Source organism: Stegastes partitus, unplaced genomic scaffold (genome assembly GCF_000690725.1).
Source record: "Stegastes partitus isolate 25-593 unplaced genomic scaffold, Stegastes_partitus-1.0.2 Scaffold9, whole genome shotgun sequence".
Classification (NCBI taxonomy): Eukaryota; Metazoa; Chordata; class Actinopteri; family Pomacentridae; genus Stegastes; species Stegastes partitus.
Window position 1 is genome coordinate 1228530 of NW_007577740.1, and position 25383 is coordinate 1253912.

The window sequence follows — 25383 nt, forward strand, 5'->3', positions numbered from 1 at the left end:
TCCTTGTTCTCTTCAGGACACCCACCTTGTTGGGACATCACACTGTGTCCATCCTTCCTTCAGTTTTGGGGGTTTTTTTTGGGTGCAGGTTCTGTTAAAGGAATTAGTGAACGGTATTATTATTGATCAGCTGCAACCATCTGAAACTGTGTACCATTACAGCTATGCATTTAATCAGGTGGTGGGAGTAGATGACTGGAGTTACTTACCAGAATGTGGGTCAGCCTTGGATTGTTCAACAACTTGTACCACTTGTTTCCAAAGCTCCTCACAATAGGTTACAGATGCATTTTTATTCTCTCTATATGCTTAACATTAATATAAAATTTTTAAATTGCTGCAATATCTGTGTCAATATTTTCTGGTTGGTCAGAAGTTCTTGCTTAAATGTGTTTAAATGGAGGTGGTTGTACTGTTAAAATCAAGTTAGATCCTGGTAATGTGATTACTTGCAAATTTGTTGTGAACATTTAGTATCGAAAACACAATATCAAATGGGTCCTCCATTATAATATAAAAGAATTGTCCCATTGCAGGATGACCACTATGGCTCTAATTAGTGGTGCTGTGGCTCTTTCTACACCTCCCCATTACTACTGTGATTGTTCCTCCACAGATTTTTAGTTGGTCTCTAATCGATCTGCATCCTTTATCACCTTTGTAAAGATTTATAATCAGATTTCTCAGTTCCTCTGGCAATTCTTTCCCATGTTGAGCCATGATGCAGACATACAGATAGACACAGCCAATACGAGTGTTTATTTTGAAGGACCAGCTGCACAGTTTCTGGTATTTCTGTGTGCAGCTCACTGCTTTCACATCAAAGTAGAAATAATACGTGCGGCTGCATTGTCTCCTCACTCCCTCTTTCGACGCCAGCATTAAAAAGCTACATAATGAACACATGACCGAGGACACACAACCATAGACAGCATGCTATGACATAAGTGATGATGAAGACTTTTCCAGGAGGCAGTACGCCTTCCTGCTCGGGCTGGTCTCCTCAGTGAGTGAAGCGGATTGAAGGATGTTTGTCCCCACGGAGACGCCGTAGCGGGTGCGTGCGCAGCTTCCTCCCACTCCAGGCTGAGCAGGAAGCGAGTAGAGTCCAGTGAAAGTGAGCGAACTACCAAAACAAACTGACATTATTGAGTCACTCTCAGTATCCTTGCTGCTAACGGTTCCCACAATCATCATGGACGGTCTGCCGACGCCTCTGCGGTGCTTCAGTGAACAGCACGCTGGAGAAATGCTGGCGGACGACGGAGTGGAGACGGTGACTTCAGTGGAGCAGGTGAGCGGAGCACAGATTAGCTCCGTTAGGTAATGTGGCTAATGCTAACGTGCTCTCCTCTCTGGATGGAGGAGTCTTTAAAGTGTGACACACATTTATCCGATGTGTATTTATACATCTTCGGACATGCGATTAAAATAGTGGTTGTTAGCTCGTTTTGCTTTATCCAGTCTGAGTTCGCAAACTTTAGGCTTTAGACAGCTAGCATTGTGCCTTAATGAGATTAAGTTTAAATGAACTTAGCCTAGCTGTTAGTTAAGTAGTTAGAAGAGATAAACCTGGGACGACACAGCCCACTTCAGTTTAAGTAAAGCCGTTAACGAGACCCCAGCGGATATAACTCCTCACCAGTGTGTTATCTAATGGTCTCCACTTCCAGCCAGTGTGTGGTACAGTTCATTCAGCGCCAGCGTTGTGCCAAAACGCGATCCACTGCCACAAACTGATTTCAGTCTATGGGAGCAATTATCCGAATGTCTCTGCATTACTGTAGCTGCTTTGTGCCCTGTACCCTGTACCCAAGCTAGTTGCTCTTACCGCATAGAAATGGCTTTAAAGACCAGTTCAACTCATGTAATGCAGTTTTGCACCTGTCAGAAAGTGATTTTAGCTTCTGCATCGTGACTTAAGTGTAATTAATGCATCAAAGTACCATGATGACTTTGTCCCTTACCATGTATAAAAGACTGTAGCTCACACTGGATAACTCCAAAAGAGATGATTTTTAAAAATGTATTTATTTCTTTTATGTCATGGTTATTACACTCTAACAGTAGACTTAGCAAACACCTTCCCCCCGATCATCAGAAGCAGTAGTATTGCCTGTCATCCTAAATGTGTGGCCTGATTACACTGTAAATTCACTTTCACTTTTCCTGCTGGGTTCTCACAATACCCCTTTACTAAATCACATCAAGTAGGGCTGAATGATGTGCAAAAAACGATGTTGAGATTATTTTGACAGATTGAGTATATTCATTTTCTCGTTTATTTTCTGCAGAAACAAATATAAAAAACAATGCTGTGATTTTTGCTGTGTTTTGTGCCACATAAGTATGTTCCCTTATATTTGGAGAATACGATTAGTAGGCTGGTGCATCTCTGTACCAACACAATGCTTCATTTATAATTGTATGCTGTGACACATTTCACTTTTATCAAGAAATTGCAGCTTCACTGATTTGAATATTGCACTTGTCCATATTGCCATTTACATAATATTTCAAGTCATTGTTCAGCCCAAGTGGTCACAGTTTCTGTTGAATAAATCATACCAGCTGTCCAACTCAACTAACAGAGTTCTCTAAAGTGAGCTGTACAAAATACAGCCGAGCTAACAAAGTTATAATATAGTAGGAAGCAATAAAACTAATAATGAATTAGTATTGTTGTGGATATTCTGTCACAGAGAAATGAGACGAGTCATACCACATTTATATAGATCTTATTAAAGCTAACAACTATTTTAAATTGTCACTAATAATTACATGATGTTTTACAAGCAGCCATACAGTGATAGTTAATGGAAATGAATATATTCTAGAATCAGCATGGTACAGTGTATGTATGTATGTATGTATGTATGTATGTATGTACGTATGTATGTATGTATGTATGTATGTATGTATGTATGTATGTATGTATATGACGTTCATGATGTCTGTTCTCTTCTTCTCTCTTCAACCAGAAAAAAGTAGAACACAGCATTGAAGAAATCATCAGTGTTTACAAGCAAATACACAGCCTACCACAGTAAGTGTCCACAGTGTCAGTGTGCTGCCAAATGAGTAGCTTCTTAAATAATGACAGGAAGTGGCAGAACTTGGCGAGTTTTGTCTTAAGTTTTTCAATGCCAGTGGGGTTTTTTGGGGGAGTTTTTTGGCTGTATTTTCTGTTGTGGTGCTGTTTCATTAGATCTAAGTAGTTTTTATGTCAGTGGTTGTTATGATGGTGCAACAACTCAGCACTTACTGCCATTTATCCCACATCTGACATGAAAATGCCCCTTACATGAAAATCCTGCCTTACTAACATTATTGTTACCGTGTTTTGTCAGGTATCAAAAGACAACAAAAAGTAAACTATCTGATTTAATGTATGCATTTTAGAATGACTGGGAGGAGATATAAACATGAAACTGTTTTTTATGTCCTAATTTTGAAGCATAGGTAATCAAATCCTGCATTGTTTTTTGGTCAGATATCCCTAGATGTTTACCTGCTGGCTTTTGAGATGAGAATACAGGATTATTTTCACTAAATGTGAATTGCATTGTGAGTGAGAAGGTATGACAAGGCAGAAGAAAGTACAGAACAAAGTTTGAATTGTGAGTCTGAATTGGTATCGAGGGCCCCATTTTTCACTGCTGTATGAAGTCCTGCACCTTTATGGCAACAGCACAACCATGACTAGAGGTAGCAAGAACTCTGTGCTATACTTGGGCAGTATAGCACAGTTGTATTGCTTTAAATTGTTTGTTTGTTTGTTTTTGTTTTTAATTAAAACAAACCTGAAATCAACATGTAAGCCCTTTGACATTTTTCCAAACACCCACAGGTGTTAACTGCGCTGAAGAAATAGTGGTTCATGTACTATAGATATTTAACTGCTTATATTTTACCATACTTGTCTTCTATCTGCTCTTTGTAAACACAACCTGCAGTGTAGCTAAAAAGTCTCTGAATTTTTGCCAGGAGACTGTTGGTCATAGTCAGTTGTCGCTTCTTGATTGCGCTCAGGAGCACAGCATTTTTTTGTTTTTGCAGAATCTGGTGCAAATGGTTGGTTTTTAGTAAATTTGAATATAGCATAAAGTAATTTTGACGAGGATTTCAAGCTTGGATTTGGTTTATTTTCCAGACAGAACTACATGTCACAACTGATGAGTTAAGTAACCGTTAAAAAGTGGAAAATCTAATAATTTTCTGTTTTGACCGTTTCTAACTCTAATAAATGGGGTAATTTTTTAAAACAACAAACATCTTTTATCCCTGCTGGCAGGTTTTGAGGTTCAGAGGCTTAAGAAGATGGAACTACCTTGTCTATTTGTAAAATATGAAAAATGATGTGGTTTTGCCTTTGATTCATGCATGTGGCCCTTTTCCAGTATTGTTACAGTAATTATGTGAAATGAGGACACTAAACTGAACTGAACTCTTCTACGTACATCTGAAAAGCTTCTAACATATACAGCTGAGTTTATAGAAGGATGTATCTTCAGACCGACGTTGACAAATAGGTCTGATATTGTGTAGCCGTACCGAGAATGGTCATCTTGTCACAGGATGCTCACAATGTTGAATACATCTACAGCCATTATGAGGCATTTCCAAGAACTCTACTGATTGGCTGTGGCTGGTTTTGATCACAAACAGCTGCTGTTTGCTAATAGCGATGGCTGCACACTGATGTATGATGGCTGTTGATCAGCCCACGTACGTTGCTGCTTTTATCAGCTGTCATCACTTCTCAGTGGGGTGACTCATTTAATTTCTATGACAACTGCTGGACCTGAATGTCACTGGTACTGCAGCCAAATGGGGAAATGCATTTGGTACTATCAGAAAGTAAATGCTATTCATCGGTAGAGGTCATGCATTTAGTAGTAATCATCTGTTTTCTGTGCTCTGGGCTGAACTCGAGGTTTTGAGGTTAATCGCTGTTTTCTTACATGACAGGAAGGCATCCAGGGTGTAGTTATTTTCTGGTCTGCATATCATACTTTTGTAGCAGTTTAATCAGAAATTCCCTGCTGCAATGTATTTGATATTGATGCTGACATATAACATATTTATGAACTGTTGTTAGAATTTAATAGAAACAAGTACTGGTGTAAAACAGGTTGTGATTTATCTTCAGACAAAATAATGTGATTGTATTCTCCTGATAGTTTGACGGTAGTATTATTAAACATTTAAAATGAGTAATAGAGCAAAATGTGTTGAAGCATTAACGGTGATTTTAACAACAAAGATCCGTATACACTTCACAAATAGTCCAGGTCGGATGAGCACCTGAATTTTCTTTTTTTTCGTAAACACGTGCATCTTTGAAGATTTGCCATTTAAAATAAATAAATAAATACATAAACACATACATACATACATACATACATACATACATACATACATACATTTTTATTTATTTATTTAGTTAGTTAGTTAGTTAGTTCGTTAGTTATTTTGAGGTTGCCTTTATTTTGCAGTTGACATTGTAAAGAGAGGCAGGAAACATGAGCAGAGAGAGATGACATGCGACTGCTGTCCATGACAGAAACCCAAGAAAGTGCTCGCTCTACGTATTTTTGTGCATGTACATATCGCTAAAACAATTTATTGTGCAGCCCTGATCTTGCGATATATGCATGCACAATAGTTACATAGCAGGAGATGTGACGTAAAGTGAGACAAATGAACTTAGTCTTTTTTGCAGTTTCATACAAAAAGAAAGCTGTGATTTTCCATGACAAGTCTGTCTTATAGAACATCATTTACTGTGATTTCAAGGTTCTCTGAGACACTGAGGTTTTTTTCTTTTTTAATTCTAAGATACAGAGTTTGTTGATATGCAGGCTCCACATATACACAGTATAGCTGGAATAATTGTGATTATGATTTTGGCTGTAATCATACAGTTCTAGTCTGTTGTATGGCTGACATATACATCTTTCAGCCACAGAAAGGATGAAGCTGAGCAGCTTTCAGGTAATGAGACGAGTCTTTCAGTCAACACGACTGATTTGTTAGACCATTTCATCAACACCAAAAAGCTGCGTGCAAAGGCAGATCTAAAGTGTCATCCAAAGCAAAAAAACGATTTCAGATGCCTTTTACCAGCCTGTGTGTGACTGTAGAGAGCAAACCTCGACCCAGGTTGGTACAATCTTCAACATTGTCACAAACATTACTGAGAGCATGACGTTGATGTTGTTAGTCATAGCCTTCAGCCCTCTGGACTATACGCCATAAGCCCATTACTTATTCAGTTAAACATTGGTAGTAAAATAAATATGACACAGATACAAATTTTAACCATTACAGCTAACATCTCTGCCCATGTCTTTGTGCAAGAATAACAGAAGTAGAAATATGAAGATGTCAATATTATTGTCCGTCAAACATCAGAGAATTAGCTCCTTTCTTCTTCAATATTTGCTCTGCTGAACTTGAGAAAGAGATTATAGGTTTAATTTGGCACGCTCATCTGTAGCCTGCTCTGCCCTCAGCATTTAGTGGGGCCAGCTGAATCCTCATGTGATGTGGTCAGTGGAACGGCTTTTAGCTGCTGAGCAGTAGTCCTGCAACACTACTGCAACGAAACCTTGATGAGTGTTCTTTGACTTTGCCTGTGCTCGCTAGAGTGTAGTTACAACCGGTGTAGTGAACAAAGGGCAGGCAGGGAAGGAACTGGGTGGGTGTTGAGGAGGGAGGAAGGGAGTGTCAGTTGTCTTTCACTCACTGACACATATACTGTCACTTGTGTGTGTGTGCAAGGACCTACAGATGCACTGTTCTTCCTGTGGTGCACGCTGACATTAAAATGATGAAGGGAACAGCTTGTGACTAAGAACCCAAAGAGATCCAGTTTGCTGTCATAGAGGAAGAAAGAAACCAGAAAATACTGACACCGAAGAAGCTGCAGTCAGAGAATTTTACCCTTTTTCTTAAAAATCACTCAAACTAATTAAGCACTTGTGAAAACAGTTGATGATTAATTTAGCAGTTGGGTGTTGATGAAGTATTTGTTGCGATCATTCCACTTGTGAGACAGTCCTCCGAAATCTTTGTTTCTTAGCCATGTTTCACTTTTTCAGTACAGTTTGATGCCATTTTTACTTTAATGTTTATTTTTATTTGCAAGTCTATAACCCAAACCAGTGCCATGTACCACAGCAGGAATGGCCTGTGTTAGTGCCAGTCCCTTAATGGTAGTGATGTGCGGATGGATCCTGAAATATTGATACTTCGGATACCAGATCTTTATGTTCTAAAATCGATTCTCAAATCTCAAATATATATATATATCTCAAATATCGATACTTTTGATACTTCAGTCATTTGTATCGGATCGGTATCAGATTGGTATCGCCGGTACCAGCCTGCATTTTACTCAGTATCGGATCGGAAAGGAAATCGGTGGTATCGAACATCATTGCCAGAAAGGGAATTTCTGTGTGTTTCTAAGTATCCCACACTATTTCTCATAGTTTCTAAATGTTCCATAGTGTTTGTCATTGTTTCTAGACTATTTGTCTTTGTTTGTAGTTATCCCAGACTTTTCCCCGTTGTTTGTAGGTGTTCTAGACTTTTCCCTCTTTGTTTCTAAGTATTCCAGACTATTTGTCATTGTTGCTAAATGTTCCATAGTGTTTGTCATTGTTTTTAGATGTTCAAGAATGTTCTTTCTTTGTTTTTGACTGTTCCAGGTTCTTTCTCATTGTTTGGAAGTGTCACGTATTATTTCTCGTTGTTTCTCGGTGTTCTAGACTTTTCCCTCTTTGTCTCTACTTGATGGGCTTTTAAAATTCTCCACACAAACAATGCGCAGTCTTTCTTTTTTTTTTCTCCCTGGTTTTGTCAAAGAAATTTCTTCCTAAAAAGAACAAGTCAGTTCAATATGATGTTTTTGTTTACAGGGATTTTTTTTTCTTAATGAGGACAGACCTAAATACTCTAGTGAATAAAAATAAGTGAGAAAATAAAAGAGAGCTACTAATTAGGCTGCTGAGACTGTGAAATGCCTGAAAGTTACAAGTAAATAAATCACAGGGGGATATGATACCACACCCTTGCATGATGAAAATAATTTTATTAACCCGTTTTCTTTAGGTTTTGTGGTACCTCATGGACAACTGATTATTTAAAATTTCTAATTTCTCATTCATAGGTTATAAATCATGTACAAGTGAACTGTGTGCTTAAATTGACATTTTCTGTTGCGTTCAATCTGCTACCTGTTTGTAATCCATCTGTCTGTCCTGTGTTTGCTCTTTAGGCCAACATTGTTGCGGGAACAACACTACCAATATCTCAAGAAGGGCTTACGTCACTTATCAGATGCGTATGAGGTAAAGTGCACTTCATTAAATAAAGAACACAAGAATTTCCTGTTGTGGATGTGTACATAGACGGTGGACATCTTTTACAAACCCAATGATACGTAATTGTTTCCCTGCAAACCATTTATATTCACCTAATTTGCCGGAGTTCCTGTTTGTGAGTAATAACCAGCGCTGACCTGTAGGACAGTGGCTCTCACTGCCACTGGATAGGTTCTTTATAAGCTCGGTCTGTTTTTCTGCTTTAAATAGAAATATTGCTAAAATATGCTTTTCTGCTTTTGGGAAAGTCACCTCTGTTTTCTGTGTGTGTGTGTGCTTCACTTTACACTCACCAGAAAAGAAAGGAAAACATTAGTGACTCTCCAGTCTCAGCTCATTTACATACTGATTTGTCTTCGGCATTTTAGTGATGTTTTCTTTAAAGGCACAAAAACGGTTTGTGTATATATTCTTTTAAACTCTGCAGCAATGGTACACAGACTCATGATTTCATATAGTAAAGCCAGCACAAAAGGCATCATACAGTCAGGTCCATAAATATTTGGACATTGACAAAATGTTCAGCATTTCACCTCTGTACGCCACCACAATGGATTTGAAATGACACAATCGATATGTGCTTTCAGTGCTGACTTTCAGCTTTAATTTGAGGGTATTTACATCCAAATCAGGTGAACGGTGTAATAACAGGACCCGCTACATTTTTAAGGGATCAAAAGTAAGTGGACAATTGGCTGCTCAGCTGTTTTATGGCCAGGTGTGTGTTGTTCCCCCATTATTTTATTTACAAAGAGCAGATTAAAGGTATTCCTGAAGTATTTCCTACACCATTCACCTGATTTGGATGTAAATACCCTCAAATTAAAGCTGAAAGTCTTGCAGCACATCGTGATTGTTTCCATTGTGGTGTATGTACCAAAACGCTAAAAAGTTGTGTCAGTATCCAAATATTTATGGCCCTGTCTGTAACTGTTCTGGTGTATCATATATACTAAACATGGTCATATTTCTACCTTCAACAGAAATAAAGAACTAAGTGGTGTAATCTATTTCTGTGGGCTGCACCACTTTCATTTTCTTCCTCTGTCTTGCAAGCTTGTTTTCCCTCATCTCTGTCTTTGACTGGCAGATCCCACTATCTCGTTTATTGCTGTAATTGGTCATCTGATGCACATTTGATCATGTGACGTGTGTGTGTGCGTGCGTGCATGCGTGTGTGTGGGGGTGGTGATGTGTTTCTCTGTGCGAGTAGTGTCTGGATGCTAGCAGACCGTGGCTTTGCTTCTGGATTCTTCACAGTCTGGAGTTACTAGAGGAGCCTATTCCTGCTGCTGTCGCCTCAGAGTGAGTCACACACAGACTCACACTCTACAACTGCACCGCTATCAGGGGGCATAAATGGAACCAGATAAAGCCTGTGTGCTGCCAAAGACTTTCAATTATTTATTGCTGTTGCAAAGTCCCCATAATTACTATAGAAAAGCACATTCCATGTAATGCAAAGATGGTAATGTTTGTAGTTGCTGTTATAGAGTGAGCCATATGTGTATAATATAGGTGGTATATTGTACATTTGCACCACATATGGACTTTTGAGACACCCAGTGTTTATTTATTTTTATGAATCTTCAACAGCACACAATTTGTAGGCATAACATGTTTTAATGCCATGTGTAGGATTTAAGGGAGGTCTGTTTTCACATGTTTAGAAGTGTGTAATCCATGGTAATTCCAAGTTGCTATGTTCTCATTAGCTAAGAATGAGCCCCTTTATTCTACGTAGGACGTGGGTCCTCTTCCACAGATCCCGCCATGTTGCGTCACCATGTTTTTACAGTAGCAAAAAATGTAGGAGTAACAACACACTGGCTCTAGAGAGGATCAGAAACACTCTGAAGCTCAAGGTGCAGGACCGGTTATCACCTGTATTCACCCCAACATCAAGTCTGTCTGCCCTGGGAGCAGGCTGCCAGGAAGGTGTTGCTGAGGTAGAGATGGTGGGGGACGCAGAGTTCTGGTTATTTTTAGACTGTTGGTCCCCATTGGGTATAGCCCCCACTAGTTTAAGTCTTATCTAGGGATGTTATCATATCCCTTGAAAATAGAGTCCTCTGTGGTTTCCGTACATGTCTCCTGAGGCATGCTAGTCTGTGACCAACTGGGTGTTTCATCTTCTCAGGGGAGAGTGAAGGGGCTCCATTGTCAAGATATCGAAGACTGTTTATGAGCCAGGGAGAGCGCACGATGAAAGTTTGCTTGTGCTACTAAAATTTTTTGTTTTCGTTACGCACTTTCATAGTGATAAAGTGTCTATTGCCTACATATATCGGCATTGTTTTAGCGCACAGGCCTAATTGTAGATTCCCCATTATAAAAGAAAAAGGAAGAGTATTCAGCTGCTTGCAATCTGCAGCCTCACCACTAGATGCCACTAAATCCTACCCACTGGACCTTGAACGTTTTTCCAAAATGGTCCCCAATATGTTAAAAGACAGATGCAAATCTTGTAACATATGTGAAATATCAGAATTCTAAAACCCAAGCTGTGTCAATGCAAACTAAACCAAAAAAATAGACAGATTATACACAATAAAAAAATAGCACACATAAAATTTATTTTCTATCCCATCGCTGTATTCCATAAGCAGACCTGATCTGACCATTTACGCCTTTGTTTCGCCTCTTATTTTTGATATTTAATGCATTTCTTGTTAGTCATTATATGCTGTATCCATCCATCCATTATCGATACACCGCTTAATCCACACTGGGGTCGCAGGGGATTGGAGCCTATCCCAGCTGATTTAGGGTGAAGGCAGGGGACACCCTAGACACGACACCAATCTATCACAGGGCTACACTTAGAGATAAACAACGAAGCACACTCACATTCACACCTACAGACAATTTAGAATCACCAATTAACCGCAACATGTTTGGGAGGAAGCTGGAGAACCTGGAGAGAACCCACACTGTATGGGGAGAACATGCAAACTCCACACAGAAAGATCCCGGGTGTCCTGGGATGCGAACCGGCGACCTTCTTGCTGCGAGGCAATGGCGCTAACCACCTTTCCACCTTGCAGCCCTCTACATGTAACATCTGCCTCAAAAACCATTCACTTCCTAAAAGACAACTCGTTTTTTAAATACAAATCCAACCAACAAAAGAATTGATTAGAGATCAACAACATCTTCCAACAAGCTCACTTAAATTATCATATGAGCAGTAAAACAAAATGACACTGAAGATATTGCTTACTCTTCCAATCCAGCTACAACATCGATTCCGGCTTTATTGTTAAATCATTTGTCGCCCTCGTTGTTTCCGTTTGTGGCTGCATCAGCTTATTCTACCTCTGCAATGGACCTCACAGTAGCCATGGTGTTGATGTTAGCAGCAGTGAGATACCGTTTTTTCTTGAAATGATCATAACTGATAATTGGCATTAAAATAAATTAGCAGAGTGGGCAGGTGTATTTTTACACATGTTCATGCAGCCATGACTTCAGACAGTGTTGCTGTTATTGCCACCAAAATGTAATTTGATTAAATTACTGCCAGTCGAAAGTAACACTCTGCTAACCACGTAGCCAGTAGCGATGCCAGGCTCCCAACCCACTCTCTCATTATTACTGTGCAGCGTGCCAGCACACCGGCTGGCACTGCCCAGCGCCAACGTGACGCCTTCGTGCTTAGACACACAAACACACTGGACCCGTTCAAGGATTTATAACAATGCAACCTACAACAGATTGCTTTCTCTGTGCCATGAAGTGCACACTGTTCTCAGGTCAGTATTGGCACCGCGCTGGTTGGCCAAAGTTAATGTAGGCTTCCCTTCCAACTCAGTTGGCTCAAGGCATCCTTACAGTTTTGTGATTTCTCTCCATGACGGAGGATGAAAAGGACATTTGTGAGCGCAGCAGCTTGGTGCACGGAGGCTGGGAAGAAAGGAAACTGTGGTTGAGATGGCCTGGGTTCTGTGACACGTCAGCTAAAGCAAAATAACTAAGTGGTGCACCAAGTTTGTGCAGGCCTGAGAAGCAGAGTTAGAGCTCTGATACTGCAGTAGATTCAAACAGTGTGTATGTGCAAGAAAACTTCGCTCGCATGCTTGTTTGCATTTGTTCTTGAATGTTAAGACAAAATTAGTTGTTCATGTGGGACATTTTTGAATATGACTCTACATTATATTCAGCATTGTGATGTGTGCGTGCATAGTAGTCCCATCAGAGGAATTGTGATGTAAAATAAGGTAAATGAGCCTAAACATATGATGCAGTAGGTTTCTTGCTGTTTGATACTAAAAGAAAACTTGCACAGTTGTCATTTTCCATGACTAATCGACAAAAGAAGCTTGTAGATTTTTTTTTTGACATGCAGGCTCTACATGTGCACAGCAAAAACAGTGAGAAACAGTGAGAAGCACTGAAATGGAAGATTTGGGTGCAGAAAGAAGCATCAGCTGTTTGATCTTTTAAATTAGCAGCACAAAGCTCTGTATTTCTAGTGCAAAGCCAAATCTGAATGTCATCCAAAGCAAAAATCTATTTTAGATGCCTTTGCCAGTGTCACTCCATATAGGGAAGGTTTTAGACTTTTTTTGTTTTTTTGCTGTGTTTAAGGTAGATGCACTCCCCCCAAATATCACCCCATTTTTTCTAGATAATCAATTCTTTGTAGAGTTATTTAGGTTATCTGTTGACAATTTCATATCACAATATATATTACAGAAAAACAAATTATTGCAACGTCAGTTTTCTCCAATATTGCACTGTTTTCATTTGGCTTTACAGACAGAGGTCACACTGGAATGTGTCCAGTGTGACCTCTGTTAGAAACTGAGCAGCTTCAGTAGGAGTTAGTGAAAGTAAGAGAGGATTCCTTAAACATAAGCAACAATCTGATGCAAAAATGTTGGACTTGATAAGCAAGTTGTCTTTGGATATAAAGGTAGGGGAATTTGGGTTTTATTAATTTATTAACTTTTTCATATAAACTACAACAATTGTGCATCAAAATTCACAATGACCATAAATCTATGCAGAGTCCTGTATCATTTAGGTGTTATCTACTGTAGCATGCTGCAGAAGCTGTACTGTAAAAGTTTTCATTATATTCATCCTGAACAGATTTTCCAAAATTGGAACCACATGGCCTCTGGTATACCTTACCTATATAAAATAATACTATAAATTATAATGTATAGATTCCTCTGGTGTTGTTGAAAGTCTGTTTTCCAGATTAGGCTCATTTCCTCACACCTACCAAACAAACATTCTCATGTTTTAGCACTTTTGTTTTAACATCTCAGTGTTAGTATAGCACCATTCAGCTGCTCATTATTCTGTTTTTTAAAATGAATTCAAACATATATTTTTTCTTCTCTCCAGTGTGTGTCAGTTTCTTGCTCGCTGTCAAAGCCCAACAGGGGGTTTCGCTGGGGGACCAGGGCAACACGCCCACCTCGCTCCCACCTACGCTGCTGTCAACGCCCTCTGCATCATTGGCACAGAGGAGGCCTATAATGTCATAGACCGGTACAGTCATGATCACACAGCCACACTAACCTCACTGTTCCACCAAATAATAGCAAAGTGGTACAATTTGACACTGACTAACACAGAAAATTTTCAGTTAAAGCAGACTTACGGATTCAGGTGATTGTCTTGTCTGCACAATCTTTCCTATTTAGTTAGATTCGGCTAAGACATCTAAAAATTAGGTCAAATACTTTCAAGCATCAGGCATGTAAGCAAAAAAATACAGTTTTGTCAATAAAAGGCCAGATGTGTGCATAACTTACTGACATTTTCTGTCATTTCTGGCTCATGAAATATTTCATTCTTTAGAAAAATCCAAACTACAGCTTTGATGTTGCAGGAATGTAGTTCACAGAAATACTTTGGATTTAAAAATATTTTTTTTTTAAAAAGCAGTCAGTTTTCCGTATTGTAAGTCTTAAACAAAAAAAAAATTAAATGCCCCAGTCAGCATTCTGTCATGCTAAAGTATGTTGGGGTACAGATAAGATTTACTAGAAATACAGGCACCACAGCAGGGACAGAAGTCAGTACACCTTTCACAACTTCATATGTCCATCTTTGTTTTCGATGACAGAGCCACATTTCTGCAGACATGTTTGCATTGTTGAGACTTTTTTTTTTTTTTTTAGCTGTGTTGCTCTGTTTTTTCTTTTTTAAATACCCAAAAGGTACAATGCCACATGGTCCGCACTTATATAGCACTCTTACCCAAAGCGCTTTACAATGTGTTTCTCATTCACACACACATTCATACACCATGCAAGGTGCTGCCTGCCATTGGGAGCAACTTCAGGTTCAGTGTCTTGCCCAAGGACACTTCGACTGTGGAGGGGCGGGGGATCCAACCACCAACCTTGCAAATGGAGGACAACCCGCTCTACCACCTGAGCCACAGCCGCCATCATCGTAATAACCGCAATGTTCTTGTAGTTGTAAGGAAACATAACAGACATACAGCATCATTTTAATGTTGTTTAAACAGTCGCTAATTGTATGAGCATTCAGAAATAATGTTTCCGTGATTTTTTTTTCATTTTCCTGAAACAAGGTGGCGTTGCTCTTGTTTACAGTGGGCTTGGGGTTCTTGTGTCACGGCACTGAAGCATATTTAGACAGCAGGTGTTGACTTTGCATTAGTGCTTTATTAAATTTGCAGCAGTCACACTGCTTCACATTCCACCTCTTTACCTTTCTTCTCTGCATTTTTGTTCTTCCCTCTATCCTCCTTCTCTTCGTTTCATCCTGTTCTGCATCTCCTCCTCCTGTCTCTAATCAACCCCTCCCTCCCTCTCCCTCCCTCTCTCTCTCCCTCCCCCTGTGCTAACCTTCTCCAGGGAGAAGCTGTTAGATTTCCTATGGTCAGTGAAGCAGCCAGATGGCTCCTTTGTGATGCACGTTGGAGGGGAGGTGGATGTCAGGTGAGAGAAGATAAAGCTGCCTCCTCCACTCTCTGTGTTCTCTCATGTCTTTTTTTTCTCCTGCAGGTTTAGAATTCCCTTTATTAGCGCCACACAGAAAGACCCACCAAAATAAAAAAACCTACAGCACAGTCACAATAAACACCCCCATATTGTTATTCATTATTGTGTATATTACAGCCAAATTATATTAGTATTCTTACCAAGTAAGACGACATTTTTGAGACTCAACCCCCTTTTTGTCCTTTATCCCTTTTCATTTTTTATGCTCTTCTGTTCCTCTTTGCCGTTGATAGAAAAGAGGAGAAATACCCACATCTTTGTTGCATAAGAGCGGATTTCTGTTGTTTGAGTTTCAGTGGGCCTGTGTTTGTTTCTCTTTTTGAATCTACTATATGTGGCTGTGGGTTTTTTTTCTTAATAAGCAGCTTTGAGCTTCTGTCTTCTATTTCAACAAAGAACGTCACAAGTCAAAGTTACTTTTCCACTCTCCGAGGAGCCTGTTATCTGTTGCCAACCAATTAGTGTCGAGCTGTCATTATGTATTAGTTAAACTCTTTCTCTCCCATGGTTTTTCTTATCAGTTCCTGTCCTGTGAAAACCGTGTTTCTCCAGAGTGTCAGCTTTTAACGAACTAAGAAAAGGAGGCTTGTTTCATTTCTGAGCTGCTCCAGTGGGCTTTAGAGCAGGGGTTCTCAACTGGTCTCACCCTGGGACCCACATTTTCCCATGGTCATTAAGTCACGACCCAGTTTTTTTAAGAATTCAGAATTCAATATATTTTCCTGTGTAACGTGTATTTCAGAGCATATAACCATGCATAGTAACTGGACCATGACCACTGCGTGTACAAAACTGTACAAAATAAATAAGGCTACAAAACAACATGTTTTCACTCCATTTGGAGCAAATTAATAAGAAACTAAGGAGGACCATGACAACTGCATGTACAAAAGTGAATAAAATAAATATCAAAACTATCGCAGTGTTATAGTGTTATAATATAATGTAAACTATCGTCATGCATCTAGGTATGTTATCTAAGTCATTGGAGACGCTGCCATTTTTAATTTCCGCAAAGGATAACACATTATTTTTATTATAAGCAACAAAACCAAAATAAACAATGGGGTTTATTCTCATGGAGTAGCTTGTAATTTATTTCCCACCCCTGCGTGACTGTTTTAGTATCTCCATGTCAGGTAGACATCACAGAGCATGATCAGAGACATCCACGAGTCGAAAATGATAAACTATAGTGGACATAGTCACTGTAATGCCACACCAGAGGGGTGTACTACGAAGTGATATTATTGGGTTAGTGAGGTATTTTGAACCTAAATCCAGAGTTTTTAATGTTGTGAAAGTGACACTGACCTGCTAGATCACGTTCTGTTTAGAGTTTGGGATTTAAATGGGATATATGAAGCTCAGACTTTCACCACTGCTTTACTCTATTCTCTGTAAGTAGTTCATCTCAGCTGAGGGGTTGTGTTGTATCTGCACACCTGTTGAGCTCTGTGTTAACAATGCCATGAACAAAAGTGGTTTTTACGCTTTGTTCTGACTTCGCTGCCCAGTCAGTTTGACACTGCTGGACCTAAATGCACTTACAAGTGTCATATTTAAATGTATGACATTTAAAGATTTCAAGCTCTAATGTGCAGCTGTCACATAAGAAATAAGCTGCTGCTGACTCCACTGAGTTGTAAAACAAATATATTCATTTACCATCAGCATTCCTCTCTGCCATCATTTGCAGCATCAGCACTTTTTTGCCAGAGAGCATTTTTATTATTTTCTTCCAGCTCTACATTATTCCAGCGTCTTCCTTGTGACTGAAGTAGGCAGTACGCCATCGGTCCATTTTGTGTGGAAAAAGAGTCACCCCCTTTTACAGGAGCACGTACAGAGTCGGAGGAAGAAAGCCTGGTTTTAAAAAAAGAAAGGTTAATAAGCACCATCATCATCATCCCAATTATCTGTGCTTGGAGTTTTAGGTTTTGTCGAGCCTGGCCTGATCGAACTTGCTTCGTAGTTCACCCCTCAGGTCTGTTCAAGTGCTTCGTTTATAATAGATATAAATTAACCTTATCCTTATCCTTGAATTCATGAAAAGTTACTAAGTCTCAGGGTTTCAAACAAACAAGCCAATATGACTTAGACATAGAAAGCAACATGGATGTGGATGTTTGGTCTGCTGGCAGTCGACAATTACAACCATTTGGAAGATAATGTTTAAGTGTAGCAGAAGCAGACTTCCTGCTCAGCCACATCTCTTGTTGTTGAGCCTGTGTTTTCCTTTTACAGGAGTGCATATTGTGCAGCGTCTGTAGCATCGCTCACAAACATCCTCACATCTAAGCTGTTTGAGGACACGACCAACTGGATCCTCAGGTACAACAGACCACCACAGCCGTCTTGTTTCTCCGTAGTGCAGTGGGTGCTGGCATTGCATGTGTATGTGACTGCTTCCTGGGTCTCTAGGTGTCAGAACTGGGAGGGAGGTCTGAGTGGAGTACCGGGTTTGGAGGCACATGGTGGTTACACTTTCTGTGGCACAGCCGCCCTCGTCATCCTGGGCAAAGAACACATGCTGGATCTCAAAGCCTTGCTGGTGAGCAAACCCACCCTCCCATCCCATAATAACCCCCCCCGTCCCAACAACCAAAAAAAGATGCAATCAATATCATTCACAACAGAGCCTTTGTGCTCAAGTATTTTATAAGAGGCTGCTCAGTGCTGTAAGCGGCCAATCAGAAACTTACAGCTGTGGTAAAATAAAAATAAAAGGTTATGACCCAGAACCAGATTCATTACATAAAAAACTGCTGGGAGATATTACAGCTATTTGTGCTTATTTTAGATGAACTGTTTTTTTTTTTTCCTGTCCCTGAGATGAGTTTCCCTGTAGGATTTTAAGAGCTTGAAGTCCTATCCTGAATTTATTCCATTTTGTACCTGGCTCTTGGCATTTTGGAGGACAAGGTTCACATCCATTTTCCTACAGCTGCTTCTGCTGCACTATCGGAATACTTTGTTGACCCCTGCAGGGAAATTCACTTGTCATTTTCATGCTTCTAGAGAAGAAGGGGGTCAGAACCACAGCCCTGGAGCTTTGGTATGAGTAGAACTGTGAGTCCTGCTCAGGGATTCTGCACCAGCATGGGTGTTTGCTGACACGAAGCTTCAGGTCATCTGGAAAAGACAGAGGGAGAAGTGTGTCAGCAGTAGGCCAGCCTGCAGCCTGTTTTACATCTTATTGAACACAGCTTGTGTTCAGAGTCAGTATGTCAAAATATCAAGCTTCTAAAGTGCTCTCTCAGCAGCTGCCGTCATACTGTCACCATCCTGCAGCTCCCATTCAAATACTGTGTGGTTTAAGTTCAATTTGCATGTGACTGATCAGAAAACCTGTTCTCCGCCTGGCTGCTCATGTCCTGTCCCTCCTTCCTCAAACAACTACAGCCCCGTAGTAACTTTCACTGATCACCCAGGCAAAGTCACAGGTCAGCTGAGCTCAACCTCTGAAGTGTCTGGTGTCGCTGGTCACCCCACAGAGACACCCAGCACATGTCTCCAGCTGGAGCAGAGATGTTCCTCTGTGGTTCAGTTAAGGTTGTAAGATGACACCAGGTCGAGAATATCTACAGCAGTGTGACTCACCTGCTCTGTCTCCTCTGCACACTTCAGTTTATGTCAGCAACTGACACCGACGGCAGTAATGCTCAACAGTGCTGAGCATTTCTCTGTTTCATGTCATCATAAGACCAACAGGTTCAGGTTTTGTAATGTTGGGCAGCGGGAAAAAAAGCAATGTTTCACTTAAAAATTGAACAGTTGATCAACAAGATAATTAACAGAATACGAAGCAATGAAAATACGCATTTATGTGTAGACGTGCTTGAAAACAGAACTAAACAGTAGCTCAATAATGATACACATTTCAAGTTCCTGAGTACCCAGTTATATAAATATTTTTGACAGCAATTTTGCTGTAATTCGCTGCAGTACAGGAGTGGGTGTGAACAAAAATGGCTTTCATAAAGTTGTCTTTTATCAAGTAATGTGGGATGAGTCACTGCATCAAAAACAGTCCCAGTTTCTTTGAGAGAATGAATTAATCAGTAACCCAGTAAAAAGATAGACGGCAGCTCTCAGATGTATGTGGCCTCATTGTATGTTTTTTTTTTTGTTTGTTTTTTTTTTTGTAGCCTAGTATTACCAAAGCTCCATTTTCATGGGGAAATATTAACACTGTCTTGATGAGCAGTTTTCTGGTTGGGTAATTTGTGCAGCAAATGCAAATCTGTGAGAACATCTAAGTAAACAAAACACACCTGCTTGTTCAAATTGCTCAAATGAAGAATAATAGTGTAAAGTAAGAAAATGCAAATTTTGCAACTGCCACTAATTAGCAACATGTATGAGTGCCAGCTACTTCATTTGGTGAGCGGGTGTTATTGGAGGACAGTAATGTACACTGATGAGCCACAGCAAGAAAACCAGTCACAGGTGAAGTGAATAGCACTGAAGATCTTGTTACAGCGCCAAGTTCTGCTTGACATTCACATGGATGACACGTACCACCCACGTACACACTGTTTAAACTGAACAAAGCTCAGCATGCATGAAGCGTTTATGATCATGCAAAAGGCCTTTTTAGATGACTTCGTGAGGAAACAAGCGTTCCATTTTGTTAAGTCCGTGAATAGAGGCGCTCAGATAGCTCCCCTTGCTGAGCGGTGCTGCTGCACTGGGGCTAGATGTCTCCACCACAGGGTTGTGGGCTGGCTACATGTCACTCCCACTTTCTACCCCTCGTCTTGCCTGTGCCTCTCCAACTGTCTGTACAATAAAGAAAGAAAAAGGTCCAAAATAATTTTTAAAAAACCTTGAATTTCAGAATGCTGCCATGGTACCAGTAAATACCCATCTGTCTGCGTCTGCTTGCTCTGTGTGCAGAATGTGTAAAAGCCAGGGTGATTCTAGAAACATCACGTGTTTCATAGTTGTACATTCGATGTATGTACCCTCTGCTGAAGCTGGCATAGTTTGAAGGAATAAAGAAGCACAGCGCTGCAGCTACACTGGACCTCCTCTTCCTCCTCCACGTCTTATTTCTTTGCTAAACATTTTCCTTCTTTAGTGACTGAAATGAATCCTTGAAGTCGTAGGCTAAGCATCCCTCCTCCCTCTTCTTTAGGCAGACTAGAACAGCAGTGTTACCCCCAATATCCCATAATTACTCAATCCAAGCTGAGCAGACTGAATCTGTGCCAATTAGCAGTTTCCATGGCAACAATATACTGTAAATTCCTTCCCATTTTGAACATAATAGACATTGCTTTTCTTTATCCTTTTTGTGGCGGCTCTGCCTCTGGTCCTGTGTGACCCTGTGGGGTTTCAGCTTGAACTCATTTCTCTGCTGCTGCAGTGCAGCAGAACACAGTTAGACTTGGTCAAAGTGTTGACGTGATGTGTTTTGTTTTTTAAAAATTGTATTTAATGCATGTTTGTGTCCTGTCCTCCTCAGCGGTGGGTGGTCAGCAGACAGATGCGATTCGAGGGAGGTTTCCAAGGCCGCTGTAATAAACTTGTGGACGGCTGCTACTCTTTCTGGCAAGCTGGACTCTTGCCTCTACTACACAGAGCCTTATTCAAAGAAGGTACCTGTTCATTTTACCTCACAGCGCTTTTGCTCATAAAAAGAAAAAAGTTGGTGTGTCCCGGCCAAGTGAATGCTATCATCACACCTTGTTAGAACGCAGGTCAGTGCTGCTTTCTTACTTCAGAGTCAACTCAGTATGATTTCACTTTTCACACTAACATGTAGGGAATAACAATTTAACCGTCTGAACTCCAAACCGTTTCTGGAATTTTTGCTGCTGTCCCCATTTTTACTCACTGTGGGTCATTTTTCACTCCAATATAAAGTCCTGCCCCTCTGTGGAAACACAACCACCATGGCTAGAAGTCATCAGAATAAATGAAAGTTAGATTTCTTGGACTATTTCGCAAATGGGAAAAACTTGATTCAGCATACAGTTACCTCCTCTCTGCTCTGTGTGAACACAGCCTGTAGTTCACCAGAAGACTGTCATGTGACTGTTGGTCATAGCTGAGTGAGTCATGGCTTCTCAGTGGAGCAGAGGAGCTCAGATTTTTATTTATATATATATGCATAGAATCATTTGCAAAGCTTTTTGGGGGAATTTTAAAATGAGACATGTAAAAGTGTAAAAGGGGTTTTAATGAAATATCTCAATTTTAAGCTTATATTTGTTTACTTTTTGACAGAACCAGAAGTTGAAAGTGTTGGAAATTGAAAACCCTTTTTTGTTTTTCACACCTTCTGGTACTGATAAATGGTCATTTTGAATTTTTATTGTTTCCTTTCATATGTGCCAGCAGGTTTTAAGGTTCACAGTGTTCAATTACTAACATTCCTATCTTCATTTTTACTTTTTCATTATTTTCATACATTTTTTTTACCTTCTCAAAACTAAAAAATAACCACTGATACATCCGCCTAATGTGTCTTTTTTTTTTTTTTTTTTTAAAGTCTTTGCTTTTTGAGACAAAAGGAAATAAAATAATGAATGATAAAATGTGTTTGTTGATGTTTGCGTTGTGGCTGGACTGTGTCTGTGCAGGAGAGTCGGAGCTGAGTCGGCAGCGGTGGATGTTTGAGCAACAGGCCTTGCAGGAGTACATCCTCCTGTGCTGTCAGAACCCAACAGGAGGCCTTTTGGATAAGCCTGGCAAGTCAGTACCACACCATCTGCTCACACACACACGAAGGCTGGCAGCAGCACACGTGACACACGCTACACAATCGAATAGGATTCATATTGTTGTTTTCTTACATGTCACGCATGCATCACTGTCCTGTACGATGTCTTCACGTGTCCAGATCCAGAGACTTCTACCACACGTGTTACTGCCTGAGCGGCCTCTCCATAGCACAGCACTTTGGAAACATGGACCTCCACCATGAGATGATCCTCGGCAGGGAGGAGAACAGATTGGTGAGGATGCAGCAGGGACAGGGAGGGAGGAGTGGAGCAAAAATGGTGGATTAATTCAGAAATGGAGACTTTACCTTTGGGAATAGAGTCATTGCAGTAGAGGAAAACAGAGTGGAGACCTCGGCAGCTGCTAATAACTTAAACTGAGTTTGATGAGAAAATAGAGGCCAGCTGGTACGTCACAGGTCTAACAATGCTGATTGCGCATAATATGTAAGCAAGTATAAACAAGCCATCGACAAATTCACAGTTTATTCTTTTCTTTCTTTTTTTTTGCTATAGATTTTTGTTATCAGTATTTGCTTGCAGATAACTTGGTTTGTAGCTTGTCAGGTGAAGCACATGTTGGATAATCTGGGTAAAGATATGTTTCCTTTCAAAAACGACCAAAACGACACCATTTATCAGAGTCAGAAACTGTCAGTCCCTTGAACTAACAATGTGTGATATATAGTTTTATCAGTACAAATATCTGCTTAAAAATCTTAATATTTCATTAAAAAAATGTACAGGCGCCCCAGTAGCTCACCTGGCAGAGCACGAACCAAGACTGCAGTTGTCCCGCCCTCTCTACTGCCACTCTGCAGCTGTCTCTGTAGTAACAGCATGGAAAACATCTTTAAAAAAAGATTCCGCCCTTCTTAGTCTAACTGAGAATCCTTTACTGACAGTCATGTGACAAAAACTCATGGACTCGTCAGGCTGTGTTCTCGCAGAGCAAAGAGGAGACAACGAGAGAGGCTGATAGAAAAACAAATCAATAAAAGAACAAATGCAGCATGGCGTAAAAAGGCGTATATAGAAGAAGGGTGTCAGTAAGTTGTTCAGCGCGGTGAGCTATCTTTCTAGACTTGATGTGCAGAGTGAAAAACAGAGTATGTAGAGGTGGTTAAAATGTAAAATATCTCAACTGTGTAGAGCCTCCTGTTATCCGCTTTTGGTAAAACCTGTGGGCACCTGAAAAAATGTTGTCCATGTTGATTTTAGGGTTTTTTTTCCCCCATTTTTGTGACAAATAATTTTAAGAAATTCCATTTTATTGATTTTGTTTTCTATTTATGGTGTGGTCATCGTGTCATACTGCACAGAAGACATTGGTGACTTATTTCTAGCCGTGGCCATGCCGTTTCCACAGAGGTGCAGAACTTTATATTGCAGTAAAAAATGAGCCCACGATGAGGAAAAACATGACAAACAACATGATGTAACCTTTTTCGCTAATTTATTGGCCGAGTCTGCAGCAGTGACTCAAGACTTGTGTATCTGCAGGTCCTTCAAATAAAGAATGACAGTTTTACAATCAAATTAGTTGAAGGCCGTAAGCCTCATTAAGTGCTTCTTTTATCTTTTAAATTTCATTTCAAGTGAATTATTAAACCAGTGACTTTTTTTTTAATTTTTTCTTTTTTATCAGGGAGCAGAAAGCATTTAGTGGAACACCTGCAATGACAGTGAATGAAGGATGAAACTGTTCTTTATTTGTTTTAAATGCACTCATTTAGTCAGTGCAGTCTGGCATTATATGAATAAAATCTAAAATGAGGAACAGTGACAGATGCTTGATGATGGGTGGAGTAGAAAAGTGAAGCAACTGAAATAAGATAAATGGTATGTGGTTCCACATTAAGGCATGAGTGGCATCAGCAGTTGTTTTTGGTTTTGTTTTCCTGTTTCCGGCTGCATTACTGACACGCACAGCAGGTTACAGTAAGTCTGCACCCTGGGCCTGCACATGCTCATCAGGCTGTGCATTCAAACAGCAGCACGGTTCAAACAGGGTCCCCACAGTGGGTTAGTTTTACCATGTCTTCAAAATGAGACACAGTCAGGTGAAGGCAAGCGTCTAAGATGTTTTGGGTTTTTTAAAATCAGAAATATTGTTTCATTTCGATTGAAAATACCATATATACCACAGCAGCCAGTTCTCTAAATCAATAAAAAGTCTCTTTGGTTTACTGTAATTTAAATGTTAAGACACCGTATAAGTCATAGTGAAACTATCATTACACCCACACCATGTCAGAAACTGGGCCACTGCTGCTATATATATGAGGATATAAAAGAGTAAACGTAAGGTCTTAAATGAAATACTGTGGTACAACAAACGCCTTGTTTTGCTCTAACTTTTAGGCTCCAACTCATCCGGTTTACAACATTTGTCCAGAGAAGGTGGCTCAGGCCGTGCAGCACTTCCTTCAGCTGCCCGTGCCCGACGACAACAGGCAGCCAGGGGCGGCTGCTGACAGGCTGGCCGAGCCCACCGCTGCCTCTACATCAGCTCCCTTTCAGTCCTAGTTAGCCCTCAGCGACGTGTCACTGTGTGTGAATCGTCCGACTCTGGGGATCGGACTCGAGCCAGAAAACGGCGGTCAGGTCTGATGTGGACAAGCCCAAGAAGCGGCAGGACGGTGGACCCTCGGCGGAGACGGGGGCTGGAGTTTAGGAGGAGTTTGCTTGAGTAAAGGTCAACAGTTATGTGTGGGCAGCTTCACATTCGGCTGAATTTTTGCTTGCTATTGTTTGTAACCTCTGAAATAAAAGTGGAAATTTCTAAGGTTTCAGTATGACCCACAGTAATAAAACTTTATATAGCTCTTCTCATAACGGTGTCATAAAATGCTTTTGAGTTCTAAATGACTGGTATGGCTCCTCAGACACACTTCAGATAAATCCTTAAGAAACAGCAGGTACAACAGTTGAGCAGTATGAGCCTCGTGGCTGACTATACACTAGTATGTAGATAAATATAAGTTGCACTTAGTAGGTTTGAGGACTTGGAGTTTAGGTTCTCTGTATTGTTCTGAGGTTGTAGCATCCTTGGCAAGTCTATGTTTATAATGTATATTTTTTATACTCTATAGTGCCAATTAGACTTATAGGACAACAAAAGATGATTCAGTACGTCTCGAACAGGAATTTGTTTATGTTAAGGAAAAAAATGTTAATTTTTTTGGAAGAAAGTTTGTATCTTGTACCAGTTACAGGGAGAGTGGAGTCACAGCTGTGAGACAGTTACTTGAATCAGAGAAT

The 25383-nt window shown here is 40.2% G+C and overlaps 1 protein-coding gene across 1 annotated transcript; it reads left to right on the forward strand.

Moving 5' to 3' along the window:
* The first annotated feature begins 1068 nt into the window (after window positions 1-1068).
* On the forward strand, window positions 1069-24957 carry fntb (farnesyltransferase, CAAX box, subunit beta). Its single transcript, XM_008284693.1, has 12 exons — window positions 1069-1294; window positions 2982-3046; window positions 8288-8360; window positions 9607-9698; window positions 13752-13898; window positions 15239-15322; window positions 17633-17719; window positions 17810-17939; window positions 20859-20991; window positions 21979-22090; window positions 22239-22353; window positions 24484-24957. The coding sequence occupies exons 1-12, from the start codon at window positions 1196-1198 to the stop codon at window positions 24646-24648; spliced, it is 1302 nt and encodes a 433-aa protein (XP_008282915.1). The 5' UTR covers window positions 1069-1195; the 3' UTR covers window positions 24649-24957.
* The last annotated feature ends 426 nt before the right edge of the window (window positions 24958-25383 follow it).